Source organism: Astatotilapia calliptera, chromosome 16 (assembly GCF_900246225.1).
Source record: "Astatotilapia calliptera chromosome 16, fAstCal1.2, whole genome shotgun sequence".
NCBI classification, from domain to species: Eukaryota; Metazoa; Chordata; class Actinopteri; order Cichliformes; family Cichlidae; genus Astatotilapia; species Astatotilapia calliptera.
Window position 1 is genome coordinate 23766369 of NC_039317.1, and position 16964 is coordinate 23783332.

A 16964-nucleotide genomic window follows, 5' to 3' on the forward strand; every position below is an offset into this window, starting at 1 on the left:
GGTTATTTCCATTATGATGTGTTTCACTAATAGTTTCAGCAGGCAGGAGACCAACACTGAGCACTGAAAATGAATCTCTCTGTATATTTGTTCACCTGTTAGGTATTCAGTTTTCAGTTTAGGGATTCTGATGTTAGTTTAGCTGATTCTTTTTTCATTTGAAAATATAAACGAGTTGGCAATTTGACGTATCTCGCACCACGCTACAGTTCATTGTTGGAAGCTTAATGATTGTCACTAGACTTCGCAAACCTGTGCACCTCTTTTTATTTTCAATATGTTCTAATGAAAAATGTGAGGACAGGACTGCTTCACAGTAAGTTCTTATTCTCTATGGGAGAGGCACAGCTTTCATTCTGTGTCTGCTCTGTTCAAGAGTAGAGTGACAGAGAAGCGAAGACAGTGAATAACAATGTCTTTTTTTGTTTCTTACAATCTCTCTTCTTGATTGTCATACATGTTAATGTAGCGAAGAAACAGAGCAAAACCACTGCAGGAGATATTCCCCTTTCAATATGTAGTGCTTATTGCTTTCAAAGCTCCAAATCCCCAAAATAATGGCAGGCTGTTCAAGCCCTACTGATCATATTTTAGTGCAATCTAGCAGGTGTTTGTGTGTCGATCATTTGTGCCAATGTGTCTTAGTAATGCACAGTCACACAGGCCTAAAGAGTGGTCTGCGACTAACTGGTAAGTAGTGGCTGCTAGGAGACGATGTATATTCCCCAACAGGGGTTTGCAAGTGATACTGGCAGTTGCTGGAAGTCCATGTGAAATCAGTTGCTAAAACCCATTTGCACAGGCCTACAGGTCAGTCGATGATCATAACACCCCCTTGGTCACTTCAGGAAACGTGTGTTTCGCAACTGTTTAGTAAGTGTTTTTTGGAGGTTGATGGCAGTCGCTTGTCTGAACTAGTGTACAGAAATAGGTACACAGTAGGGCTGGGACGACGCGGCGACGTAATCGATTACGTCGACACGTAAAATACGTCAACATAAAAAAATGTGCATCGATGCGTCGTCACTTTCAAAACAGACATGGCGGCAGCGAGTAGCAGCAACATTAGTGAGGCAGCTGCAGTCGACTTAAATCACTCCACCCGAACACGCAGTTCTACAGTCTGGGGATATTTTAACAGAAAAGGAAGTGATTCAGTTGTTTGCCGGCTTTGTAAGGTGGAAATGGCTATGATGGCTATGCACCAGCACCTCAAATGACGGCATCCAGGAGCAACTTCTGCAAAGGACAAACCCTATACAAGTCAAATAATGGGGAAATAATCAATAATCGAATCAAATCAAAATAGAATCGGATTGAAAAATTCATCATTAGATTCATTGATGCATCGAAAAATTAATTGCTAGATTCATCGATTAGGAAAATAATAGTTTTGCCCAGCCCTAGTACACAGTAGGGATGGGTATCGTTTAGGTTTTATCCGATACCGGTGCCAAATCGGTACTTTTGAAACGGTGCCGGTGCTTAAACGGTGCTCGAACCGGTGCTTAAAGAATGGAAAACACAAAATTGGTCCAAAAACCTCTCATGTTCAGCTGTTTTTTTGTAAAAAGATAACAATGTTAGCCTTTTCTGCAGCTATAGGGGATTTATGGCATCACTCTTGGCTGGAAGCAGTGCTTAATCAATGGAAAAAAACAAACTTTGTCCAAAAACCTCTCATGTTTTGCTGTTTTCCACTTTTTCTTTGGTCATTTTAGCCTTTTTGGCCAGGGTGAAGGGAGTACCTGCCATCAAACAAGAAGACAGCCGCATGTAACTACGACGGTGTTTTCTAGTTCACCTTATTATGCATTAATGTAATAACGTGGTTAGCCTACTCAACGTAAATTACACACGAACAACATTAAGCTACTCACGCAGAGAAGAACGGCTGCTGCTGCATCATCATCCGTCATCATTTCTGCTACACTGGCAGGGCTAGGGGCCAGGACTCTCGTCTTCGGGTTTTTGGGCTTTTAACAAAACGCTATGCGTCGCCAGGTGTTTCATCAGATTCGAGCTGTTACCTCCTTTGCACAGTATCACCTTAAAGCACTTGTTACAGGCTGCTGAGTTTGCATCTTTTGCTGTGAAGTACAGCCAGACTTTGACCGCTTCGCTTAGGGCATTTTTAATCTGTAGCTCTGCTCTAAAAGAATGTACGTACCTGGGCCCGCCTACTACGCTCGCAAAGGTAAAATGATTGGCTGGAATCCAAAGTGTATGACATCTCAGGAAAAAAAAAGCACCGAAAGAAAGCACTGAAATGTGCGCTGCTTTTCGGTCTGGTTACTACCGGTACCCATCCCTAGTACACAGTGCTGCATAGTCGCCCATAGTTTACATTGCAGATGTTGATCTGACAGCAAATGCCAGAGGACCGCTTGCTGAGTGCAATCAAACTCTGGAAAAAAAAAAAAGAACAGGAAGGGTGACCACCTTTCGAAATGTGTTGGTTGCAGCAGTAAGGCACAACTTCTACCTCGAATGTCTTTGTTTCTGGTTTAGGTTGCACTTCTTCAAGTTTCACTAAACCTCAGAGAGTACAATGATGAGTGTTTGCAGACAAGTCTGCATCTTTCATGCAAATGATGGGCTACCACAGCAATCTCCTTGCAACCAAAGCAATCACAAGGAGGTTTTTGGTCCAGCATCAGTTTTGTGACTGATTTCACCAAGTATCAGCCAGAAGCCTCTAGCAACTGATTGCAGAATACTCATTTTCCTCTAGTGACCAGTGGTTTCCAGATGTTCTCTAACTGGTCTCTAGGCCTGTGTAATACCCACCACTATAATAACTTCAATGACCTTCAATGAACACTGATTCCACATGTTTCTAAAACTATTGGCCTCCCTAATATCATGATTATATTTAAGTATGCAATAATGGCTATCACTCAGGACAAGTTTCTTCAGACTAGCCTTATCAGAGAAAAACTTACACTGGTGATACCTTGAAATTGTGATTTCACACAATATAATAAAATGTCTGTATCTGGAGGACGAAATGTCAAAGAAACGTTCACTATTATAAGCACAGACCAAGAGATTTTGCTAAACAACAAACCCACCCTCCTTTTTTATGAAGAGATAAAATTTGTAAGACTGGTCTGTGCATGTTGCAAGAGTAATGTCTCTGTTGATACTTCTAATCTTCTCCCTCTTCCTCTTTACTTCAATTTCTGTTTCTTAAAATAAGCCCTATGTAAAGCCATGAAATATCTGATAAAGAGCAAAGTGGCAGTGACCTGTAGGGTTTTATGTTTATTGTGTCTACCATTGTTTCCATTGTTCCCAGTCTACACAGCTGGAAAAAAACGATGGTATTTGACCTTACTTCTCTGTGCTTACATAATCCCTGTCCCGAAGGGAGAAAACTGCCAGATCCTTCTTACACATACACACACACACACACACACACACAAACACACACACACAACACACCAGACCCAAAGCCAAAAATTCACAACATAACTGCCACTAGGCTTTCATGCTTTTCTTCCAGCTTTAACCCCCCACCCCCAGATACACACCCTTCCCCTCTAACACACTACCATGACGGGTTTCTGAACTTCTAAGCACACAGGCACCAACAAAAGTTTGAGCAAACCTACTTATAAACATAAAGCAGCCAGGAAACACACATACATACACATAGCAATTTCTTTACTGTAAGTACGCACACAAACCAACACCAAACACCACACACGTATGCATATGCCAATTCAAATACGCACACATAGTATTTATGCACACACACACACACACAGACTCAAAGACAGAGCCAGGAGTAGATGTTTGGACACAGACGTCAGAGTGGAAAGCTGATCACAGCTGTACTGTAGCCATGAACACTGAGGATCAGTGTCCTGAAATAACCGGCAATGCTTTTATATGACCCCAAAATTTTATATGCATGCAGATGCACATTCATTCACACACAGGAAAAAAATAAATTAGAACTCAGTATTCCTGTAGCCCCTACAGGAATATTCTATTCTATTCTATTCTATTATAGATCTTTATATATTCATGGTTTTCTGAGTCTGACACCATATTCAGAATATTTTAACAGCTGTGCTATTACACTTTGTGATTTATTAAGGATTCAACGCTGATTTTAGCATAAAATATTCACACTTTAATACTTCATGTGTAAACGAAACAGAGTTCACTTTATTTTGCACTGGTGTTTTTGTCTCCATACATTAACTTTTTAAAGACTGGATATAGTTCACAACTTTCAAACTGTGGAAAAGTCTACCTGAAATATTTCAGAAAGTACACTGAGTAAAAAAGGGCACTGTTTATAATTTTCTCTTCATTTAATTACCAAAGTGTGACAATAATTTCCTTACTTTCCTTACTCAGTTACCACCTACTCACAAATCTATTCTTTTTCTGCTGCACCACTTAACACTAACCTATGAATCATTGAAGCATAAAAAAGGCACCTAGGTCAAAGGATGAACCTGCACCTAACAGACAACTTATCAAAGAATCAATTAACTGTTTAGGCACTTTGTTACTAGCAGCCTGTTGTAAAAACACATCAGTTACTCTGACTTCTTTAAGTTAATCTATGAAAAATGCCAAATATAAAACAGTTTGACAGGCATAAAATTCTATTTTTCCACCAACAAGGTGATTCCCAAAGAGCTATTAGATGAAAACGAGTCGTTTCTCATCATGGTGTGTGGTGTAAAATAGACAAGTAGAGGACAAAGCAGTGGGAAGCCAATAAAAATATCTCAGCAGAACTTGAAAGTCCTGACCTTAAAAATAGGGGGGGGGGGGGGGGGGGGGGGGGGGAATCCAACAAAATCCTGACACTGGCCCTGAGAGATGCATCTGGTGGTTCAGTTGATCAATCTGCTGTTTGCGAACGACTTATCACAAATGATCTCAGTGGAATGGTGATTGCCGAGACTGGCTTCTTGACAGTCACCATTCAACAGGGAGAAAAGTGTTCCAAAATACACATGAAAAGATGAAATTTTTGGTCACTGTCAATATGTGTTGAGGAAGTGAGGAGAGAGGTACAACAGTCAGTTTCTACAGCCATCTGTGCAAACCCTCTGCCACGCTTTAGGGCTGCGTTTCAGCCAGTGGTGTTTGGGATCTTGTCAAAATTGATGGAATTATGAACGGAGAAATGCACCATGGCAGTTTGACCCACCATACAATACCATCTGGAAAGCATCTGATTAACAACAGCTTCGATTTTCAGCATGACATTGATCCTAAACACTGGCACTGCACTAAAAGCATACCTGGAAAAAATAAAACACACACAGTGGAACACAATCAGTCATGGATCGGTCTCCCTATGGCCTGGCCATCAACATTATTGAAGCAGTGTGGGAAGCGAACAAAAGGTAGCCATCATCTAAAGAGGAGCTTTAAATGTTCTTCAACAAATCTGGAGAACTATTCCTGAAGACTACTTAAAGAACTGACAAGTGTTGCAGAGCAAAGGTGATCATACCAAATATTGACTTTCAAGCTCACTAAAATTGTACAAACTCTGTTTTTGCCGTACATATTGTATTGCCATGTATATTTGAACTTGTTAAAATAAATTCCTGCACCTGTTTCCCATTTAACATTTTAATTCAATCAAAAGAATCTGTTTATGCACAGTGAGCACTTTGCCCCAGCGTCTTTCTTTCGCTCCCCTGCAGTACCAACAGTGAGTGACACTGGCAAAGTCTATTTATAAATGTAGTCCATTCATTAATATCGCCCAAAAAATGATCGTTTTATTCAGTTACGTCTGTCTGGTCAACCAGAAATTATACTGATGTCAGGAAAAACCAAAACTAGGGTTGACATCAGCAACACCGATTCATGGATTTAAAAAACAAACAAACACACATTTAAAGCTGTTTTTTTTCCTGCCTAATTTTACAGACAGAAAAAGTAAAGTTTATAGTAAAAATCTGGAAATTGTTTACACATTAAACTAGGAACATCAACAGCTCCTGAGAATATTTTTAAAGAAAGGAAGGAATAATTTCCACACAACTGGTGATGAACTGAAGTCAAGAGCTGTGAAAATGAACAGCAGGTCGATAAAAAGGAAGACCTGTATTCACTGCCATGTTTCCAAATTCTGTTCAAATGTGTCTGCATGTATGTGTGTATGTGTGTGCGCTCTGATGTGTCTTCTCTACTCCAGCCAATACTCTGTTTCCTGCCAAATCTAAAGTGGGTGGTGGGTGCATTTCAACATCTCTCCATTACAGAGAAAGATGAGGAGAAGGAGGAGGGGTGGCAGAGGAGGATAGAGGAGGCATTTTTGCAATAAGACAGGAAGGAACTGAAACATATTTACACTTAGGCATACAAGCGCAAGCGCACACACGCACCCATGCAGCGTCTGACACCTGAAGAAACCACTGCGTGTTTCCACGATTCTCTTCCCCCAAGAGAACCGTTCTACTTCTTCAAGCACATCAGTAGTGGAACCTTATCTGATATTACAACAGACATACACACATTACATAGCAGGCTGTTAAAGGAGTCAGCACCAAAGGAAAACGTGCTACAAGTCACAAACTGTTACTTGGAGCACTTTTCCAAAGCAAATTTCTTCACTTATTCAACCCCTAAACAACCTTGAGATAAGCCCCAATTTGGGGATTAGATACCAGGATGGTTTTCAGTACCTCACTGTACTAGTCATTATAACAGTATAGGGAATTTTGGGGCACAATGACACTTTCAGCCAAAAAATATGGTAAATGGCCTGTATTTGTATACAGGCCATTTACCTTTGGGGTCCCTAAGGACCCCAAAGCGCTTTACACATCCAGTCATCCATCCATTCACGCACACATTCACACACCGGGCCCTCTGACCACCACCAGTAGGCAACGGGTGAAGTGTCTCGCCCAAGGACACAACGACCGAGACTGTCCAAGCCGGGGCTCGAAACGGCAACCTTGCAATTACAAGGCAAACTCCCAACTCTTGAGCCATGATCGCCCCAGAGTTAAGGAAGTTTTATAAGTATATAAAACTTCCTTAACTCTGTCATCTGCCATGTTTTGCTAATCGCTACCTTACCTGCTGTTCACATTCTGCTGAAGGGGCACAATTTATATGTTCCGTTTTTTTCCTTTTTTTAAAAATTTACTTAAGATGTACGTGTATATTCAAGAGAGTGACAGAGTGGGGGCTTCAATTGTGTCTAATAACTTTGAATGAAGAAAAAGCATGTGTAATTCAGCGAAAATGCAGGGGCTATATAAGGTTTTTTTTATGTTATTTAAAAAAAAAACAGCATGCATGTATAATTTTTACAATTATTAAACTAAAATTAAATTAAGGTTAATAATTTAGGTTCTCTAAAGCACATTTTCTATTCATTATTCCTGTGTTTTAATGCAACCATTAGCTGTTGTAATATGTAAAACCTCACAGATGAAAACAGTAGCTTACACAATTCCTTTCACTGGGACCAGACTTTGACAGCTATGCAATGATTTAATGAAAGAAAAAAATTGATTGTGGTTGAACCGTAGGAGAAAAAACTGATTGAGATATTTCTGCGAGGCGTTCTGTAATGACAAATTAGAAAGATCCAGAGTTATGCAACATTGTTTTCACTTTCCTTGAAAAATGTTCACAGGGAAACTTTAATCTGATTTCGTTTTTAATAATTACAGTTTTAAAAAATCTGTCTAAAATGCAATGTCCTAGAATAAATTTAAATGTTAATTGGATCTAGATAATAAGGTGTCAATCTTCCATCTAAAATATAATGGCTTGACTAGTGGCCAGTGACTTCTCACCCTTATCTCCATAGTAACAAAAGGAGCAGTAGTGAGGGGGTTAACCCTTAACCCAATGTGTGTGTGTGTGTGTGTGTGTGTGTGTGTGTGTGTGTGTGTGTGTGTGTGTGTGTGTGTGTGTGTGTGTGTGTGTGTGTGTGTGACTGGCTACACTCATGGGAATAGCAGTCAAGCTCCAAAAGCATGTTTAGCCCTTAACACCCGTTATACATCAACCCCCAAAACTAAACACATCTCCCAGGCTGGAAGCTGCCCTCTTCTGTCACACTGCTTCTATCCATTGGAACATTATTTGATCCACCTTTCTCCATATCTATACTAGTTAGATGATGGTAGGGTGCAATATGATATAGAATTTCACAGATTTAGCACAATATAGACACTATATAATAAAGTTGTACAAAACAGGAATTGGTACTGCAAAATATATTATTATAGGCAAAGCTGTCTCCCACCAGTAAGCAAGAACAATAAAACCACTGACAGGGGGAAAAGGGTAACATTGATCACCTTGTTACAATACCATATCCTGCAGGGAAATCTTGGCTTCTGGCATTCATGAGGATGTTTCTTTGACACATACCACCCACCTAAACATTTTTGCAGACAAAGAACACCCTCACTTGGATTAAGGTCATAACCAGCTCAGCGAACACAGCATGAATCCAAGGTGTTGATCTGGCCCCCAGTCTCCCCAGGTCCCAATCTGATTGAACATCCACTGGATTTCAACCACAGGGGTTCTCACCCTGCAACCCACGGGACCATAAGATTCAGTAATGTGCCAAAATGAGATATCAACGGGAATCTAAAGATGCCACCCCACTGTGTCCGTTCTTTGAGTGGTTAGAACTGTTGGCAGAACTGTGGCACTTGATTCTAAAACTCTGGGTGTTTTATATTTCCAAAGAAACATGACACCAAAACATATCTAGCCATACAAAGATCAACATTTTTTTAAATCACCAGAAGAAATAAAAATGACTTTTTTGGAGAATGCGTATATTTAAAGTTAGGTTTCTGTTCTTTGTCTAGTGCAAAAATAAATACATTTCCCATGAATCTACTGAAAATGTGAATGAGTCGTTTTGGTTCTGCCCCGTATTTTAAAGGAGAGCAAAAAATAAACACTGGTCCACTTTAGGCGGACGAGAATAAAATTGTGGAGGAAACAATACCACAGCACATTCTGGCAAGGAAACGGTTTAAACTACAAGATTCTGGACACACTCTGTGGGCTGCTTAATTGCAAACCATTCAAAATCCCATTGTGCTCAACTGATAAACACAAAAATAAGCATGGGACCATATGCATACTGCAGCTACCACACATTTGTGCAAGCACACCACAAAACAGCATAATTCCATAGATGCCAGAGGAGAACCAGAGTGCTAAATGCACTTCTTGCATGTGTGTGGGGGATGGGGACCTTATTTTGCGACTTTATTTGAATTAATTTGATTCTTCTTACTTCAGAAAAAGTGAGCAGAAGATGAAAAGCAATAAGCAGAGAGTCACAGAGGGAAAAGATGTGTTTGTGCGAGTATGTGCTAACAAGCTGAGCTGAAAAGGTCGCGCGCTCACAGACATAAACATTTACGAGCACAGAAAAAGAGAGTGTCTAGAGCGATACTATAATACTCACGAAGATGATTTGTGTGCATCTGTTTGGCTGTGTGCGTGTACATCGCTGTGTAGCGTGTGTGCCAGGCCTTCGTTCAGTATTCATGAAGTTGGGGGGATAATGTGGAGGTAATGACGAGGAGCTCGTTGTTTGCTGCAGAGATCGGCAGTTTGCAACACTAACGACTGAATAAATGTGCATGCACGTGTGTGCATGAGAACGTGTGCGTTTGTATATGCAGCTGGGGAGAAGGAAATGTGGTGATTGTGCAAATGAGTGAGCAGATTCTAAGTTTGTAAGTTTTAAGTGAGTTTTAAGACTTGTTTGGAAATTGTTTTTCTAGTTAAAAAACTGCGTTCCAGAGTTAAAGTTAGAAAAACCGTTTACATTAAGAAAACACCTTTGTGTGTGTGTGTGTGCCTGTGTGTGCACGCATTGTGTTTCTTTGTGTGTCTCTACTGTGCTATCATACAAAGGACACAGGTTCAAAGGATCATTACAGGGACTGGTAAAAGACTATTTCCTTTTGGAACCCCACCTAATCCCTGGGAATGACAGGGCAAAGCAATATCTGACTCTGGAGATGAAAGGAGGCGGCGTCATTACTGCAGTGCACTGTCATGGTAACCCCAGGTGTCACCATAGCAACCCCAGGTAAATACAGGTAAGGAAGAAGATCAAGGGCTGGGATCTTCGTGACACATTGCTTTGATGAAAATTGGACTGCTACAGATGGGTGACAAATTAAAGGAAAGATGTGAACCTTTTGACCCCTAGAGGCAGGACATCTCGTGGCTCTGTTGTGCCTCTGAGTGCATTTTGCTAGCATGATTCGGATCCACTCGTCCCCTCAAAGGGAATGGTTACTGCAAGTAATTAAAAAGTTGCTATGAGTGATCCTTTAGATGCAACTTTTCTATCTTGCAGCTTCCAAGAAGGCAATACCTCCATCCGTTGGGTACAAGAAGTAACTGAACACTTTGAAAAGTATTAATGCATCATCTTCACAGCTATCAGATCTTGAACTAATTAAACAGCTACAAGCAATTTTGGACTGATAGGTTAGACAATGCTCACGATCACCTAATGAAGGAACCCTTCTTTATACTCTTAGAGACTTTGACAGTCCATGGTAAATCACAGTGAAACTATTCTGGGGCAGCCCAACAAATTACTTTCAGTGTGACGATATGCAGCAGTTTGCTTGAACAGATATTTGATAGATCAGTTTAGCTCTGAATTTTGACTGTTGATGCTCAGGTACATCATAATTATCTGTAAATGACCAGAATATAATTCCGAAGAATATTCTTGATTCGTGATCACATCAAAATGATTGAGAACTTCGAATGTTTTATACTGTGCATAGCGATCCAAAATTAATCTCTTCTAAGACAAAATCTATCACTGACAGATGGATGAGCAGACGAACTGAATACCAAACAGGAGTCTGGGTAAGTCACTGAAGTATAAAAGAGAGCCCAAATAATCCATAAACCCCTAACTCTCAAAAAACAATCCACTCTAAAAGGACATATTCCTACCAAGGCCAACCTGCCAGAAGAAAGCCACTAAAAATTCATGAATCTGTGCGAGTCATCCTTCAGTGTCATCATCAGGTCCTGATGATAGCATTCTAATGCTTCAGAGTGCAGACGTCTTATTTGTCTCTCTTCAGACTTAGCAAGTGAAGACATTTCTGATCAAACCAATGCAAAAGGCTCTGTATCAAATAGGTTTCTGTAATGACATTGACCACATTCAAAAATAAGATCTGATTCACTCTGTGCCATGAGAAAAACGTGACCATAAATATGCCGGCATTTTTCCCCCCATTTTCCCAAGAAATTGGTTTTAGTTTTACACCTAAAACTTGATAAATGATTTTTTTTCTGTATAACAAACTTTACACAGAATGGCCCCAGTGGGTTCAAACCAGGAACACTCTTGCTATGATGTGGCAGGGCTAATCAGTGTACAACCATGCTTCCTTTGGGCTATCTACAACTGGACTGAAATTTAACGTACATACAGTGACACATTTTCTGGAAATCTAGCTAAAACACATGCTAAACAGGACTAAAACAAGAGAACTGAAAATTGAGAACAACGCTGCAGTCAGTATGAGAACTGATAATAAAAGACAGGTGCCATAACTGAGTCTGAGTATTATTGTGCTTTAATAAGACTTAACATAATTTAGTTGATTGACAGAGATCCACTCTCTTCCGCTTATCCAATTCAAAGTCTCAGGGGAGGGGCTGGAACCGATCCTGGCTGCCATAGGGTAAAAGGCGGAGCACACCCTGAATAGGTCACCAGTCTGTCACACAGCACAGAGAGACCAACAACCACTAACACGTATGGGCAATTTAGAATCACCAGTTAATCTAACCCCACTAACCACATGTCTTTGAACTGCGGGACAAAGCCAGAGCACCTGGAGAGAACCCATGCAGACACAAGGAGAAACATACACACAGAGAAAGGTGGATTTTGTTGTGAGGGAACAACAACACCATGCTGCCAAGATTGAAAGAGACTAAATATACTAAAATTGATTTACTATAAAAATCTTGTGCTATTCAAAGCAAAACAAAAAAAGAAAAACAATGAGCACACAAATGCAACAGCTGATGTTCATCACAACGACTGAGGGACTACTTAAGATGTATTAAAAATGCAAATAGGCTCCAAATTTCTCCTTTCAAGTTAAGAGCAACACAGCAATTGAATGTTTGACCCCCAAAAAAATGTTTGAGCAGAGGAAATAACGCTGTAAAGGTTTGAATATCCCTGTAAAAACAATGTGAAAGAGCTATTTTTTGACACTGTTATAGATGGGGATTGTAATCTCTCTTTCTGATTGGCAAAATAGACTTTATCGGTCTTGATAGACTTTAACTGGTCAAAGCACGAAGTCGGCAACAGAGGCTCAAGGAGCACAAAGAGCGGGGGAATTGCAGATCTCACTGCTGACTCAGCATGCCTGCCTCTTCTTCCTTTTCCATAGCAACACATTCATTCTAATCTACAACCCCAAATACATGATGTAGAGTGCTCTGTTTCACCTGTTTGACTCCCTCTGTGACCATGTGTGTTTGTGAGGTAGTGCTGCACAAGTGTGTCACTCAAAGAGAGAATTAAATCCTTTTGCGATACCCCTGCTGTTTATATGTTGAGGTGTGTGCATCTAAATGCACACGCACACACACACACACACCACTGTTAGAGGAGATTAATTCACACTTTCATCACCAAGCCTTGGTCCCAGGAGAGCCTGGATGAGACTTGGACAAAGTGACTGCAGTGGGATTGCGGGGGGGCGTTAATGGGTTATAGGTGTGTGCACGTGTACTAGCGGGTGACTGTTTGTGTGTTCACTGACCAATAAAAGCTTGGTCCACAGTGGAGTCCTCTCCCATGGGGCCCTAAAACAAGCACAGACTGGCCACAATTAAGTAGTAAGCGTCCACTGTGCATGTATGTGGCTGCTTCGGACAACAGCTTCTGAAATCCATGTTAGTACGGCTGAAGTGATCTGCTGATTACTTGATTACTCAATAAATCATGTATATTTACAAGTAAATGGTAACTGGACTGGTTCTTATATGGTTCTTATTTCTACTCACAGCGCTTTATACAACATCCCTCATTCACCCATTCACACCTATTCATATAAGCACTTTTTCTAGTGCTTTCTATCTTGCATTCACACTCCAATGAACACATCAGAGAACAACTTGGAGTTCAGCATCTAGACCCAGGATACTTCGGCATGCAGGCGGGAGCAGCCAGGGATCGAATTCAATTAAATTCCAAAATCTGTTTTATTCATATAGTGCATAATCACAACAACAATAATAGCTTCAAGGGGTTGTAAGGTAAAGACCCTACAATAATAGAGAGAAACCCCCCACAGTCAAGCTACCCTCTTTGAGCAAGCATTAGGCGACAGTGAGAAGGAAAAATTCCCTTTAAATAGGAAGAAACCTCAGGCAGAACCAGGCTCAGGGAGGGGCGGCCACCTTCCGCAACCGGTTGGGGATGAAGCAGGTGGTGGATTGGCAGTGCATTGAACCAGCATAGCTCAGGAGGTAAAGTCACCTCCTGAGCTACAGCAACCCTAAATATTAGAAATACAGCAAATATAAAATATTTTCTGGATACCATTATTTCCGGTGCAAACTGCAAATCAAGATGTCACTTTGTGCTCCAGAGCAATTGTCCAAAAACTTTTTTAAAACTAACAGTTCAATATCCTTTCTACACTTTCTGTATAAAACTATTAAAAATATGAGAGCTTATATCACCACATGTCGCTTTTGCTGTTCCAAGCTCCAAAATTGCCTGTAGGCCCCTTAAAGTTTAACAAGCAAAGTGAAATAAAGGCTTAAGTGCTGGCAGAAATGTCACTGAGGGTATGGATTTCTGTTCACCACCTCAAGCGCTCCACATCTTCAAACAATGCCTAGCTAATGTGAGAAAACTCAAGCACTGAATATGGTGTGAGACCTGACAGGAATGTTTTTAAGTTGCTTGAACATTCTTTGCATCTGCATTTGGGGTGGCTGTAGCTCAGGTGGCAGAGCAGGTCAGCCACTAATCAGAAGGTCGGTGGTTCGATCCCAGGCTGCCTCCTGGCTGCATGCCAAATATCCTTGGGCAAGATACTAACCCCATGTTTGCCTACTGGTGGTGGTCAGAGGGCCCGGTGGCGCCAGTGTCCGACAGCCTCGCCTCTGTCAGTGCGCCCCAGGTCAGCTGTGGCTACAATGTAGCTTGCCATCACGAATGACTGAATGTAGTGTGAAGTGCTTTGGGGTCCTTAAGGACTGAGTAAAGCGCTATACATGCAGGCCATTTACCATCTTTCTTACTCAGGTCCTCACTAAATTCATGACGGAAACTCCAGCTCTAAGAAATCTCATTGTTCTTATCAGAAAACCAACACACACACACACACACAATATGTCCACAATAAATTTTGTAACATGTCGCAAATTATTTTTCAAAGATCCTTCTGACACCTTACCACATTTATGGTTTTTAGCCAGTCTTTTCCATTAGCTGTTGAATTTTCTGATTTCACTGTCAGTATGCGTTTACAACTGAAATTCGAGTCTTGAAAAACATCTTAAAGCACTTTAGCTATTTGTACAAACATTTAAATTGTTTAATTGCAGGATGTTTAACCACACAATTCTGGTACTTCTGAATTCAGTAAAGCAAAAACAACAAAAACAAACAAAAAGAAAAACCCTGAGCATTTCTATCAAACCGCAAACCATAAGCTTTTCCAGATTTTAGACCCCAGGTGAAAATTCCAGCAAAATGTCAATATTTTTGCAGCTAAGTGCAGATTGTCTCACATTTTACTGCTTAACTGACATATTCTTTAACAAGTTACAGCCATAAGACAATGCTGGCTGCACTGAAGTAAACAAAGCTCTCAGATCTACTCCCATTGAGTGTGAGTAATAAAACCTCAGAATGCTGCAGCCTGTGGGCGGCTGGACATTACCAGAAGTATGGCAACTGTAACACTGACCAGTGACTCCATCCTCTTCCATCTGTCTTCACGTTTGCCTCCCCTCTTGCTTTGCAAACTCAGTTCAGTTTAATTAGGTAACACAAGAGAGATTATAAATGAGTCACTACACATCTCTGTCTTTGTAACAGTATGGGAAAACCACAGCAACGCATTTCTCCTTTTCCATTCAGTTACATATTATGAACATTGGAAAGAAATGTTCTCATTCTCTCGATCAATGTATTCCATGACTTGGAGTCTTATTCCAAGTTTTTTTTCCTCCCTTCATTCAACTCATGACCGATGCATGAAATCACAGTTTATATAATCAGGATATAATTGGAATGTTTGCATCTAACTACACAGCACCTGAATATCTGAGCAGGCGGATGATGAGCACGCTGATCTACAGTTCCAGTAATTAAAAGCGTGAGAAAGAACGCCCGTACTTTTCTCAGTACGGTACAGAGTGCCGTGCAAACAACCTTAAAGTTGTGCGTTACGTATTGCAAAATGAAAACCAACTAACTTTTTACAAAATTACGTATTTTCGAAAGTGTTGGATGTTAGGTGTCGTCATCCACATCGTGCACAATTGGGGGAAAAGTGACTAACCTTAACAGGAGAGCTCCTGGTGGCCACGGGAAGCTCCCTGATCGCTGTGCCCGGAGGAGAGGCGGATATCCCGGCTGCGTACCCCTGCAGCGAGCCCCCGGCTAGGGACTGCCTGCCTCCCGCTCCTACTCCCCCTCCTCCTCCGCTTCCTCGCTGGGGCCGCTGCTTGATACCATCCAGGAGGCGAACCAGGAGGATGTTAGCGGGCAGGTCGTCCACCCCGCAGTCCACCAGGATGCGGCACTCCGGGCAGCGGAGCTCGTTCCGGGAGCTGACAATGTTCTCCAGGCAGCGGCGGCAGAAGGTGTGCTGGCACGGTAGCACCTTAGCCGTGGTGTCCAGGCGCTCCAGGCACACCGAACACTCCAGCAGATCCAGCAGTGACGAGGACTCGTCCATGTCGGCGGAGAGGGTGAGCATCTGGGCTTCAGTGTCCGTGGGGACGCCGCGGCGACTGTTTCGTGTACCGTAGAAAAGAACCGGGGGCACAGAACATTCTGGGAGGCGGACTGACTGGGAAGCAGTCCACGGACGCCCTACGACGACGGTGTTCCCTCGTGCCGAGCGGTTCCCCGCTGAGTTGTGAATGTTCTCCGCTGTTCCGCGCCTCTCTCTCGCTGTCTCCCTCGGCGTGTTTATGTTGTTCGCTCCGCTCACCGTGTGTCTCCCCCGCTCTCCAGCAGCTGTGCGGAAAGCGGTGAGGTCACGCTCTCATCATCATCATCCGCGCGCCGATCACAATTGCGGTGCGCGCTCACGCACCAAAGACAGATTGATAAAGACTGAGAGAGCGCGAGAGGGAGAGAGAGAGAGACCTTACACCTCAGAACCACCACAGGCATGCAGGCGGCTCCACAGCCCCCCTCGGTAATTACCAGCAGCCCGCTCTCTCACTCCTCACACCTTCACTCCAACTGGTTAAGAAGGAAGCTGGTATCGCTCCTTGAAAGGCCGAAAGGTTCTTTGTCATCTCACCTTCTTATACCCGTCATAAACAATTCATTCCTAGTTTTTGATTCTCCAAATCCTCACAGCTCGCAGCATCCAGAGATACAAAAGTTGATTCCTGGACGCTTTTTCTCGATTTTGTTCCCCTTTCTGTTCAAATGCGTCCAACAGGGCGCGGGCTTGATCTCAGTCTCTATGCTGTCTTTTTGTGTGATGCCTACCTGACAGGAGAAGACATCATTTTGATTACCTCAGTAACAACATCCAGCTGATGGTTGAGGGAATGGGAGAGGGTGGTTTGTGGCGACGCCTGGCGGTCGTTTCCTGTGACTTTTTAATTTAAATCAATTAGTCAGAGATTCTCAAAGTTTTCGTGACACAGTGTCAATTTACGGAGGCAATGTACAACTGGGGCGCAGGGGAATAACGTATACATCGCGC

General features: G+C 42.0%; 1 protein-coding gene across 3 annotated transcripts in view; it reads right to left on the reverse strand.

The window, feature by feature from the left end:
• Positions 1-16269, reverse strand: part of LOC113008489 (E3 ubiquitin-protein ligase SH3RF3) — a 111352-nt gene extending 95083 nt beyond the window's left edge. For 2 of the 3 annotated variants that reach the window (XM_026145937.1, XM_026145938.1), the window contains exon 1: positions 15576-16054. In XM_026145937.1, the coding sequence (XP_026001722.1) occupies positions 15576-15995 (420 nt within the window). In that variant the 5' untranslated portion in view covers positions 15996-16054. Of the gene's footprint in view, positions 1-15575 lie in introns of all 3 variants that reach the window. The other variant, XM_026145941.1, reaches the window with a different exon arrangement.
• Between the last annotated feature and the right edge of the window lie 695 nt (positions 16270-16964).